The 12,825-nt window shown below is 41.9% G+C and overlaps 1 protein-coding gene across 1 annotated transcript; it reads left to right on the top strand.

Moving 5' to 3' along the window:
• Positions 1 to 842: 842 nt before the first annotated feature.
• ddx11 (DEAD/H (Asp-Glu-Ala-Asp/His) box helicase 11) lies at positions 843 to 12,813 on the top strand (the record flags this gene model as incomplete). Its single annotated transcript, XM_080762168.1, has 27 exons — positions 843 to 980; positions 1,093 to 1,317; positions 1,581 to 1,667; positions 2,198 to 2,334; positions 2,506 to 2,563; positions 2,906 to 3,013; positions 3,192 to 3,279; positions 3,660 to 3,865; positions 4,117 to 4,191; positions 4,477 to 4,554; positions 4,702 to 4,748; positions 4,852 to 4,931; positions 5,070 to 5,111; positions 5,280 to 5,347; positions 5,471 to 5,509; positions 5,639 to 5,792; positions 6,959 to 7,093; positions 7,206 to 7,318; positions 7,412 to 7,484; positions 7,737 to 7,840; positions 8,375 to 8,524; positions 8,873 to 8,941; positions 9,045 to 9,145; positions 10,445 to 10,529; positions 10,637 to 10,712; positions 11,409 to 11,563; positions 11,673 to 12,813. The coding sequence occupies 27 exons, from the start codon at positions 843 to 845 to the stop codon at positions 11,706 to 11,708; spliced, it is 2,727 nt and encodes a 908-aa protein (XP_080618294.1). The 3' UTR covers positions 11,709 to 12,813.
• Between the last annotated feature and the right edge of the window lie 12 nt (positions 12,814 to 12,825).

The following is a 12,825-nucleotide window of genomic DNA, read 5'->3' as shown; positions in this document are numbered from 1 at the left end:
AAATTGCGAATGTGTCCTCGTAATTATCTTCCTTGGTAATTGTACAAAAACAAAGTATACAGGGTTCTGGGTTCCGAAAGGGGCTACGAGGTGATGCAGTGGAACCTTTACAGTCTATGAGTGAAACCATTAAACCACGCCACTTGATTTATGTTAACTACTATGTCAGATTGAATTGAGCGTAAATAGCCATATATTTAATAAACGCCAGGAGGAGGAGAAGAGGTCATATTACATACACTACACACACTACACTAATGTATAACTGCACTGCACAGTTGCACTGTAACATACACGGAGCGGTCGGTGTAATAAAAACATGCAGCTCCATGAGTTGTGTGGCTTCTCATTGGACAGTTTCTGGGTTTGTTGATGTGTGTTGGCGCGCTTGTTGAACACTGACTGAACAATCGTCACCGGCTTATTATTTTAAAAAAACTACACAAACAATTTTCTTTAAATATTTGGGTGAGTATATACATATCGTATTGTTAACTCATTGCCATACGCATTGCTTGCCTTGAACAGTGACCTGATCCGCTGATCGGAACTGTCATCACCAGCTGACATCATGGGATACCGTTGGTTTTTAATGGTTTAGCATTAGCATTGAGATGACATTTTATATAGTGCGGACGTTAGCTAGGTAAAGGTTATAGGCTAGCTCAACTTGAAAACTCTTTTATAATAATCATGTATTGTTGAATCAGCGTAACATTACTATTCGCCTGCTGCAGTGCCGCAGTCTGACCTGAAGTTAAATACATTCCTAAAGTGTTAGATTTACTCACTCCAAAGTCCAATGTTGTTTCATCTCCAGGTACATTTCTCCGTTCATTGGGATGGAGAAGAATGGTAATGACAGCCCCCAGTTTCCATTTCCCTACCAACCATATACCATCCAGGAAGATTTTATGAAAGCCCTGTATAGCACACTTGAACAGGGCAAGGTTGGCATCTTTGAGAGTCCTACTGGAACGGTGTGTATGTGTAATAAGTAATAACATTATCATAAATGCCCGTGGGGGAATTTGGCATGTTTTTGATAGATGGAGTCCAGATACAAAGTTACAAACCTGCGTGTAATTCCAGGGCAAGTCTCTGAGTCTGATATGTGGAGCACTGAGCTGGCTAAGAGATTATGAAGAGAGGAGAAGACGGGAGACAGCCGCTCTGCTACAGAGAGAAGAAACAGCCCTCCCCACTTCTACAAATTCCTCTTCCACAGTTTCCTCTCAGACCTCCTCGGCAGAGCCCGACTGGATCACAGACTTTGTGCAGAAGAAGGAAGAGCGGGACTTGGTGTCCAAACTAAAGGTAGAGTGAGTGTTTAGCACCAGGGCGTTTCAGATGTGATGTAACACCCATTTGTATCCCTGCAAATTATACTTCACTGTATTATAGCCTGGACATTTTGTGCATAAATCTCTGTGTGTGTGTGTGTGTGTGTGTGTGTGTGTGTGTGTGTGTGTGTGTGTGTGTGTGTGTGTGTGTGTGTGTGTGTGTGTGTGTGTGTGTGTGTGTGTGTGTGTGAGAGACGCACGCTCGCGGGGTGTGTGTGTGTTTGTGTGACACATTAGGAGGATGAAATTAAAAGGCAGAAGCGGGAGGAACGCTTACAACTGATCCGGAACAATGTTCAACTCAAGTATGCAGGGAAAAGAAAGGTGAGGTGTCCCGCACACTGCTGCTTTATGAAGCCCTACAACACTAAAGCAACTGACGTGGGTTTGTACTGATAAGAATGATCAGTTATTAATTATTATACATTATGCGTTTATGCTAATACTGTGAACATTTCATATGAAGTCAGAAACATACTGTATTTCCTAGACAGAACTGAGAGTTGTCCACTGCCCATTGAATAGTCAGTGACCAAGCAGTTTGTTAGTAAAGCATTATTAAGACAAATTGAAACATGAAGACAGACATGATAAGGTCAGCAACCCTAATAGACAGGAAAGTCACATCTTGTTTACAGACATTAAAGGTAAGCAAGAATAGTGAGCTACTTAATGAACCAGTCAGTTGAATGGATCTCTGAAGATGACTTGCTGACTTGCGATAGATCTTAGAATTGTATTGTACAGCTTTGCACGGCTCAACCAATAAATAACTTAAAGCTTACCCATCTCGATTGTCATGATTTGATTCACATCATATCAGCACATGTTTGCGTGTGTGCGTCGGTGTGTAGAGCTGTGAAGAGGATGAGGCGTTCAAGTTGCTCCAGCTCAGCAAACAGGGTCCGGCGGAGGCGACAGTAGACCCAGAGGAGGAAGAGCTTATCATTGCAGATTACGAGAGCGACGATGAGTCAAAAACCAAGAGCAAGTAAGGAGAGGCCAGTAATAGGTGTCAGTAATGCTACCAGCAGAGTAAGGATTGTAATTGATTAAGGGGCAGGCTATGAGAACTGAACATATATTTTATATGAGGGCATTTATTATAATTTATTTTAGATTAGGACATTTTTGTAGCATTTATTTTTCCCTGCATCAACAGATTTTATGCAGGTGAAGATGATGACGATGCAGACCTGGTTGAAGAACACGTGACAAAGGTGAGCTCGCATCTGTCACTAGTCTCGCGTAGCCAGACGATCAGAGTTCTCCGTTCTGATTATGTCTGGGAGGAAATCTAAATTCATTGAATGGGTTTGGATGCTGGAGGAAAGACAGCGGTAAATAACAAACCCAGACCAACTTGGTTCTGTGAAACAGTTTTTGTCCCCCAACTAGTTTCCACCCAGTTTTATTCCATTAATTGAATTTAGAGAGAAAATTCTGATTGTCTGGCTAAGCGAGAATTGGTTTGTCAGTTGTCACTTACTTATAGGACCAAAGGCAATGAGCGTTGTGTATAATGCATAGATGTAAAACTCTGTGTGTGGTCATGTTGTCAGATCTACTACTGCAGTCGCACTCACTCCCAACTGGCACAGTTTGTCCATGAGGTTCAAAAGAGCCCCTTCAGCAAGGACATAAGTCTTGTCACACTGGGCTCACGGCAGGTAAAGTATATGTTAGTGATAGTGACTGCACACAGACATACTTACAGATTCTACCTTTACAGTCTTAGAAAATATTTTAATAAAATAATCGATTGAGTAGCATAAATGGACTGAAGTCCAATACGGCTGGAACAGTTAACCACTTTCTCGTCTTGTGTCTGTGTGTTTTCTTTTGTAGAATCTGTGCATCAACAAGGAAGTGCTTCGCCTGGGCAGCACTCAGCGCATTAATGACCGCTGCATGGAGATGCAGAAGAACAAACATGGTGAGAGTCCAGAAAATTGAGAACTTTGTCTGCTTGGTTTAGTGCTGTGTGATAAACTGGCTTAAATAATAAATATACTGTGACATTCAAGCATCAAAGTCCCACACTTAAACAGGGTACCACACAGCTAGAGTAAAAGTGCAATGGGTCAAGGTTAAGTTGTTCACAGAGTCCCCTTTTTTGAAGTGGCTCACTTTGACCGATACCACACCTCTACCAGAGATACTCTACCTGCTGTCTTAAATTTGGCAAGAGCACAATAACGTAACATCTGCTCACAAACGGATACCCAATGTTACTGAAGTGAGTTCCCCAGCCGGGAAGCAGCTTATCAAGTGTTTTGCCGGAATCCAAGCAGACTATATTCTTCGATCCCACAGAGAAGCAGCAACATCAGGAGGAGGGTGCGAAACGTAAGCGTGGGCCTGCCAAGTGTGTGTGTCCCTACGTCGGGGCCACGTCACTTCAGCACCTGAGGGATGAAGTACTGGGTGCAGTGCATGACATAGAGCACCTGTTAACTCTGGGCACGCAACACCGTGCATGTCCTTACTATGCTTCACGCCTCGCCATCCCCCCTGCCCAGGTACTGTAACACCACAGGCACTGGATTGTATTGAAAACAGAATTGCTGTACAAACTTTGTGTACATATGTACACAGTACAGCTTCTAATAGCTGTGACAAGAAACTTAACTTGAATTATTCCATAAAATACATATTACGGTGTACACACACCTTTTCAAGTGCTGTTGAAATGTGTGTGTGTGTGTGTGTGTGTGTGTGTGTGTGTGTGTGTGTGTGTGTGTGTGTGTGTGTGTGTGTGTTTGTGTTGTAGCTGGTGGTGTTGCCCTACCAGATGGTGCTTCATGAAGGCACACGGCGGGCATCAGGGATTCAGCTCAAGGGACAGGTGCGTAAATTATTTGTTTGGTTCAGTGTTGTTTCCCCCCAATTCAAAACTAAGAGATTTCTGTCTAATTAGCAAATGTATGACTGAACAAAGTCACAGTTACAGTCCACTGTTCATTCAGATGTTTCTTTATCAATACAACTGCATTGCTTTCTTATTAAGGAACATATTGGAATGTATTTTTAATTATTTTACAGACGTGGACGAAGGTGTGTACTATTTTGTGTGCTTGTGAGTCGAATGCTTCTGGTCTTATTGGTCCATAATAACGGTCTTGTTTAACAGGTGCTGATCATAGATGAAGCGCACAACCTCAGTGACACTCTTTCTTGTATACACAGCACAGAACTCACAGGAGCACAGGTGTGTATACAACACACACACACACACACACACACACACACACACACACACACACACACACACACACACACACACACACAAACACACACACCTTGTGTAAGATGTCAAATCAGGATACTATAAGCTAAAAGATTGTCTTTTCTGCAGCTTTGCCGTGCCCATTCTCAGCTCACTCAATATCAAGAACGCTACAAGTGAGTGGGGACAGAAAAACAGATGCATTCACATAGTAAACGTCACCCTACACTGGCTGTTAATGCGGTGTGTGTGTGTGTGTGTGTGTGTGTGTGCAATCAGGAGCAGATTGAAGGCCAAGAACCTGATGTACATTAAACAGATTGTGTTCATCCTTGAGGGCTTTCTCCGTGTACTGGGAGGTGAGTGTGTTTGGGTTACAGCTTGAGTTGTTGTGTTTTCTTTTTTACTATGGCTTATGGTTTCATATGTTCACCATATTGTCACTGTAATTGTTGACCATGTGACATTTATGGTCACATACTACTGTAATTATACAGGTACGGTGAGGCAGAATCCACAGTGCCAGACAACACAACCAGGTCTGCATTACACACGCACGCACGCGCACACAAACACACACACACACACACACACACACAGTCACACACACACACACACACACACACACACACACACACACACACACACACACACACACACACACACACACACACGTCCAGTTGAAAGTGTTCTCCCTGTCCCTACAGGAGCAGTGATGCTTACTATTAACAACTTCCTCTTCAAAGCCCAAATCGACAATATCAACATGTTCAAGGTAACCAGTATAACAACAATAATGACAACAATAATTTATAACTGCAGTTCCATGTCACAGGACAACCACATAAACATGTATTTTGTCTTGTCTCCTCTATTGATTATTCTATTCCCACTAAAGCTGCAGAGATACTTTGAGAAGAGCATGATCAGCAAAAAAGTTAGGTGGAGAATGTTTCTGCATTTGTTTCCGATGTTGGCAACGTGACATGTCTTGTAGGCCTTTAAATGTGTGTGATTATGCCTCAAGATGAAATGTTGCATCACTCATGCGTTCTTGTCTCTGCAGTTGTCTGGTTTTGTGGAAAAGTACGCAGGAACGGGCGTGACCGTGCACAGCACCCACACCCCTTCTCCTGCACCCAGCTCCACCAAAGAGAACCGACGCACTGAGGGTCTCGGCCGATACCTCCAAACTCTACAGAGCAACCAGAGCTCTACAGGTCTGTGCAATTATTATCTTTCTATGGCATGTTGCACGTGGCCAAGACATTTGGAGGATATAATAATATACAGTTGAATAATCAATGTATTAATCAATCAGCAATAATTAGTGATGCAGACATTGTGTTATTTACAACTGCACAAAAATGTGACTTAAAGGGATGGTTCACCCCAAAACGATCTAATTCTATCGATTACTCGTCTCATGGATACTGGAATTCAAATTCGTTTTTGTTGTGTTTGTGCATGTGATGACCAGCACTGGTTCCCTATAGAGACACAAATAGTCTCCTTTGGGTCTCCATAGGGAAGATAGGGAACTGGTCATCAAATTAGGCTTAGGGATGCGACAAAAAATATATATATATCATGTGGTCATTGGGGTGAGTAATCGACAGAAAAAAAGTCATTTTATTTGGGGTGAACTATCCCTTTAGTTACATATTATGAAATGAAAACGTATTGTTTTGACTTTTGACTGTTGGGTGAACTTATATTTGAAGATGTTTGGATTCAGATATTAGAGCACTACTATAATTTGTACTTTGTTGATTTTGACATTATTATATTATCGTCTAAAAATAATAATAAGCAAAACATTGAAAAATACAAATAAGAGTCCCCACTAGCCTAGCGGCCTTGCTTCTCCAGACACCCAACTACACTCAAGTGGTGCCCTGTGCCTTTTTAGAGAGGCTTAAAGAAAGAATCGAAGTTATTATTTTAAGCTGTTAAACATTTGCATCATTTAATTTACAAGATGTCTACACAATTAGAGAATGTAGAATAATTGTTTAAAAAGAAAAATCATTTGCCTGTTATCGCTCCTATTATCACATCAATACAGCATGGAATTGTGGACAAAAGCGTACTCAACGACAACAAAATATTCATATTTTGGGTCTGAGAGGTTAAATCTCATCAAATGCTGAATAAATTATGGGCCTTGAAATGAAAAGCCACTGATTTAAAGTGTTGGACAGTCACCCCAACATTTACATCCTTAGAGCCCTGTTGGTAGCAGGACTAAAACTAGACTGTTCTTCCTGATGTAAGAACACTGCTCCTTTGCCTTGACGGGTGATTATGAATCCCACCAATTTTCTGGGATAGACCCGTCTTACCATGTGTCTGATTGGCTCCGGACTAGTCCTCTTTTGTGCAGTTCCTCCAGCAGACCAGCAGGTGTCGTTAGAGGCAGAGAAGGTGGTGTCGGCCTCTCCTATGATGCAGGTGGAGGGCTTCCTCATGGCTCTCACCAACAGCAACACTGACGGCAGAGTGGCGGTGCACACACAAGGTACTCCTCTCCACTTTATAAGATGAAGAAGATATAAACCAAACTACCGTATAAACATCTGAAACGGCACAATACAGGCTACAGTCTTATGTTTATGTTTTCGCTTTCTTAGGCACGTTGTCAGAGAGCAGCATCAAGTTCCTGCTGTTGAATCCAGCTGTCTATTTTGCCCAAGTGCTCAAAGAGTGCAGGGCGGTCATCGTCGCCGGAGGAACCATGCAGCCTGTGAGTAAATTGGATTCCTCTTACAGCAGATAAACAGCTCTTTCACGGTGTGTCAGTTTGTAAATATAAAGAAATAAATCAATGCTTGCGCAGGTGTCAGACTTCAAACAGGAGCTGCTGTTTTCAGCTGGAGTGGGAGAGGAGCGCATCGCTGAGTTTTCCTGCGGTGAGTGGCCACCTGGAAAACACTGAAATAAATTGAGCGGTAGCTGAGCTGCCAAAAAATTAATATATATCATTGTATGTTAATTGAGTGTTCAAAATGCAGATTTGGGCAATTGTTATTATGTATTAGTTCTGTATGATTTATTTATTAACAAAAAATGTTGAAAGGCTTGGCACAGCCTTTTTCTTGATCTGTAGCCCCTTGCAGGCTGTACTCATCTGTTGCTCCGTCTGTCTGTCTGTCTGTCTGTAGGGCATGTGATCCCTCCTGAGAACATTCTACCCCTGGTGCTGTGTAGTGGACCATCTGGCCAGGAGCTGGAGTTTACCTACCAGAACAGAGATGCACCACGGATGGTAACACTCACTAGCAGCTTTGTCTGTTGTCCGACTATTACTAATCGTAACGGCTAAATCTAACCAGTCTTAACCGGCCACGTAATTCCAACCGGTCATGTACTGTAACTCAGTTTCATGATATTTTCGCTTCGGCAGCAGTCATTTCACTTCGGTATTTCCTAGTCGCGGCAGGCAGTATGTGGAAATGTCCATACTGGCTGCATTGCATGGTCTTGATAAGAACATACTGGTGATCAGTTGATAACATTCGAAGTGGGTGCACTCACTCACTCACTCACTCACTCACTCACTCACTCGTAGATCGTCTATTTTCCAAAGATTATTTAAAATTTGAAAACTTGAAATGAGACATCCGGTATAATGAATACTTTTACTTTTGGTACTTTAAGTACATTTTGATGCGAATACTTTTGTACCTTTGTTTGAATAGAGTATTTCTAAATTGCAGTTTTAGTACTTTTACTAAGTTAAACGTTTGAGTACTTTTCTCACCACTGAACAGACTTGCTAAATGCTCTGTTTGTTTGACAGATGGACGAGACGGGCCGTGTCCTCTCCAACTTGTGTAACGTGGTTCCAGGCGGTGTGGTGTGCTTTTTCCCCTCGTACGAGTACTCCAGGAGGATTACAGCACACTGGGAGACCAGTGGAGTCCTCGCCCGCCTGTCCAGCAAGAAGAAGGTAGGACAAGACAGGACGCAAACCGAATAACTAAATAAACCAAACTTAGACTCAAATTGAGACGTAACCACTTGAACCCTATTCTGGGGGGAACAATTGCTGAAAATACAGATGCGTCGTGTGAGCTGGCAGGTCGGCTATTTTCCGAGATTCGGTGCAGAGGCTGGGGAAAGCGTGAACCAAGTACATAGCCGACCCTGGGCAACTAATGGGCGTTTCGGTAGAGCATTAGTTAAGTAAAATAGAGTTTAAAGTAAACGTTTAGGGTTGTTACTGACTTAACTGTAACAGGCACTATGAACTGTAGCCAGTATGACTGGATTGAGATCAGTTTGCGTGTCTGTTCAGATATTTCAGGAGCCAAAGAAGGCCAATCAGGTGGAACAGGTGCTGAGCGAGTTCTCCCGCTGCATCCAGGTGAAAATAAATAACATCTAATAATATCTACTACAGTATCTGCCACCTGGGCACAAGTGATCATATCCTCACCATGCTTACCCTCCATCCCATGTTTGGTTAGAGGTGTGCTGTGGATGGCAGTGGACTGTCTGGAGCATTGCTGTTTTCTGTGGTTGGAGGAAAGATGAGCGAGGGCATCAATTTCTCAGATGACCTTGGCAGGTACCGTACAGTATGTGTAACACGCCGTACACTGTAGCTTATAAATCAGTGTTGGAAGTTGTACACACAGTACATGGGTAGACACGCTAAGATAAATAATTGTTCGTTGTTGGTTTTTAGTATTTTTTGTTTTTGTTACTCTGTTTATCCTTCTCAGCCTGTTTCTATGTTTATCTATCTATAAATGCACCAAGTCTCTGTACATGTGTAATCCACGTAACTCGAAAACCGTTCGCCCCACCGACTTCAAATTCGACACACACGTTCCACACCCCCACAGGGAGTTCAGTGCCCGGCATCGAGTCGTCGGACCTACGGTTGTCCAGAACCGCCCCAAAAAGGCCTCTGTCTGGGCTCTGGACAGGGCCCTGCCCAGGGTCCATTATGGACCCTGGGCAATAATATGAACTCTTCACTGACTGTACATATACAGTTTTTTCTTACTGCTTTTGTTATTGGTACCTTACTGGGTGCTACTACTAACACAATTATGATTGCTTTTTGTACTGCATTGGATTGATACCAACAGATTAATTTCGTTGTACATGTGTGTAACAGTGTTCAATGACAAAATACATCCATACGGGCATAAAAGGGACACATCTGGGTGGGGCATTCATTTCCAACTTGCATCGTTCCAAGTAGGCCAGAGGCCCCACGGGCACCGCTCTAGTAATAAAAAACATCAAAGAATTTATAAACATAAGAAAACTTAAGCTTGTTTGCCATGTGCTTTTAACAGAATCAATTGACACTGGGTGAAAAAATGGGTTACAAAATTGTGGGATACAAATTTGAAAAAATCAATTGACTACGCTTGAGGGAATGATTCTGACTTTGGCAGAATCATTCATCATGAATCGCCACACCCCTACTGGAACACATTGTAAAGTCAATCCATTTTATTTTAGCCTCCAAACATGTACTTTGAACGCAATTTTGTACATGATTCTAAGCGCATCTACCTATAATAAGTAGAATAGATCACCAGGACTATCACTTCAAACACTAGCCATGTTTTGAATGCGGGGAGTATACAAACTTCGATAAGGTCAGACTACAGAAGTACTTGTCTTTGTTCATCATCAGGCGAATTTGAGTCTAAATTAAGAATCTGGCCATGGGTAAGCTGAACACCACAGTGGACATCATCGCTCTTGTCTTCATGTTTTTATGTATGTAATTTATTCCTTTTTGTGTTGCAGACAAGGCTACTGTGTCGCAAAGGCAAGTAGTCTCGTCTCGTCCCCCCCCCCCCCTATGATCTAATAACCTCTGTGTGTGCCCACATGATGGCAGGTGTATAGTGATGGTGGGAATGCCGTATCCCAACATAAAGTCTCCAGAATTACAGGAGAAGATGTCCTATCTGGACAAGCACCTGGTACACCTGACAGTCCTGACTGCCTTCTTTCAAGCTCATTCTCACTGTTTGGAACCACTGCTGATTCCATATTTAGACGTCGCTGACTTTGTGTTCTTGTATTTCAGCCTCACACTGGTGGGAGGAGCCCCGGCCAATCCCTAATAGAAAACCTTTGCATGAAGGCAGTCAATCAATCCATAGGTAACCAATAATAATAATGGTGTAATGTATTACTAGTCGATAACCAGGGGCTCACCTTCTCTAGGCAGACAACTGATAACTGATAGAACATAATCGCAATATAACGTACAATATATAATACGTCGTATTATTAAGGTCTTTTCTTAGTTTTAATCACTTTTTTCCAAATCAATACTTTTCTTCACAAAAATCGGAGCTTGTAGTTTGGCTCTTTCTTATATTGACAATTTGGCCAATGTTTGATGCCGTAATGGTCCTTTTTTTGCGTATTAAGGTCTTAAATGTCCTTAACTTGTCACTTCACTGTCATCTGGCAAACCATAAATAATGTAATATAAGTATTAACAAGCATTAAGACCAGAGATCAGATTCTACAAATATCTTCTAAATCATAAGTTTTCTGAAAAACCTATGTTTCTATGTTAGTGGTTCTCAAACTATTTCATGTAAAGACCCCAAAAATTACATGTAATTGGCTGCCGAGTGCCGACCCCCAGCTGTGAAAGCATATATTCAAAGATTTGCCTCACTTTTTCAAAAATAGCAGATCTACATGCTCGTATAGCGTGGAAGAGCTTGTACATCTGCTACTTTTCAACAGCTAAAGTTAAAAATAATGGTTAAAGTGATTAAACGCTAAAGCAACGTTCCCGTCCTAAATGGGTTAACACACACTTCACCTCCTGGTTTCCACAGGGAGAGCGATCCGTCACCGCGGTGACTACGCCGCCATCGTGTTGTGTGACAAGCGTTACTCTCGGCCTGTGACTCTCTCCAAACTCCCTGACTGGATCCGAGCTCAAGTCAGAACGCACACAGCATTTGGACCTGCGTTCGCCAGTTTGCGAAAGGTGAGGGCCACGAGCACTCATGTAAACGGCAAACAATTAATTACTTATGACCGATGATGGGGGAGGGGTTAATTTAACATTTCTTCTTTATTTTGTGTTCTTTGCTCAGTTCTTCATGGACAAGAGAAAACAGCAGCAGGCATAGTTCGAGAGCCATTGAATCTGTGTGTGACTGTGGAACCCAGTTGAGATTGTGCCACTTCGTTTGGAGTGGTTATATTCATCCTTTTGCATTTGTGAGAAAAACTAGCACAAATTTATATTTTGATTTATTTTATGTACACTGATATTCTGCATGATACCTTTTCAATTTGTGAAGGACAGGGTGTACCCGATAGAGAAATAAGTGGTCCTACTGTAAAAGGATATGACTCAGCTGTTTAATACTGTATATCGGAAAATAAGCTGGAGGGACTAAACCAGTGATACTCAACCTCAGGCCCGCGGGCCACATCAGGCCCGCGGGACCATTATGACTGGCCCACCAATGAAAATCTAAAAAAAAGAAAAAAAAATCTGGAAAATGAAATAAAAATAAATAAATCTGAATGAAGTTATCTTTAATTACATTATTATAAGTAATACTATTAGAGTTGTACTATTACTCGAACGAAAATAAAAGCTTGGGGGGGGGGGGAGATGCAATGCAAATGAAAGACATATACTGTGTATCCCTATTCCCTGACATAATGTTATAGCTAAACGGACAGAATTCTATTTTATTTGAATGATGAAACCCAGCTGCCATTAATAGTTGGAAATGGAAATTGTAATTGCGGAAATTGTAATTGTGGAAATGGAGGAAATTGCGGAAATGGAAATTGAGGAAATTGCGGAAATGGTAATTGCGGAAATTGCAGAAATTGCTCTTCACTTATAGCTATCTATTTTCAGGTAGATTGTTTTATTTTACTCAGTCAGCCATATCACTACAACCTGTGTCCAGTTCTCCACTAGTATAGTGTTGCCATTACTGTATTTTGCAGTTCAATGACCCTCCCTGAGGCTTGATTTCTGTCATGTTAAGCATCACAGAAATACCTTCAAAGGTGAAATACAACGCTTTGGGCTGGATTATAGCAGATATCGAAGAGGCTGGAGTTCAACCCTTCACAAGAAAGTGGTTTCATCCCATTGTGCAATCTCTGTAAAGTCTTTCAGTTCAGTTTTAAATAATAAAATGTAACCATGGCATTTACCCTTTGTTGTTTTTCCAAGTACGTATTTGTTTGGCATACGTTGAATGACAAAACTACCATACC

The sequence above is a fragment of the Protomyctophum bolini genome (genome assembly GCF_963924005.1).
Source record: "Protomyctophum bolini genome assembly, chromosome: 4".
NCBI classification, from domain to species: Eukaryota; Metazoa; Chordata; class Actinopteri; order Myctophiformes; family Myctophidae; genus Protomyctophum; species Protomyctophum bolini.
The sequence above is the reverse complement of the archived record's forward strand: the minus strand, read 5'-3'. Positions and strand labels throughout refer to the sequence as shown.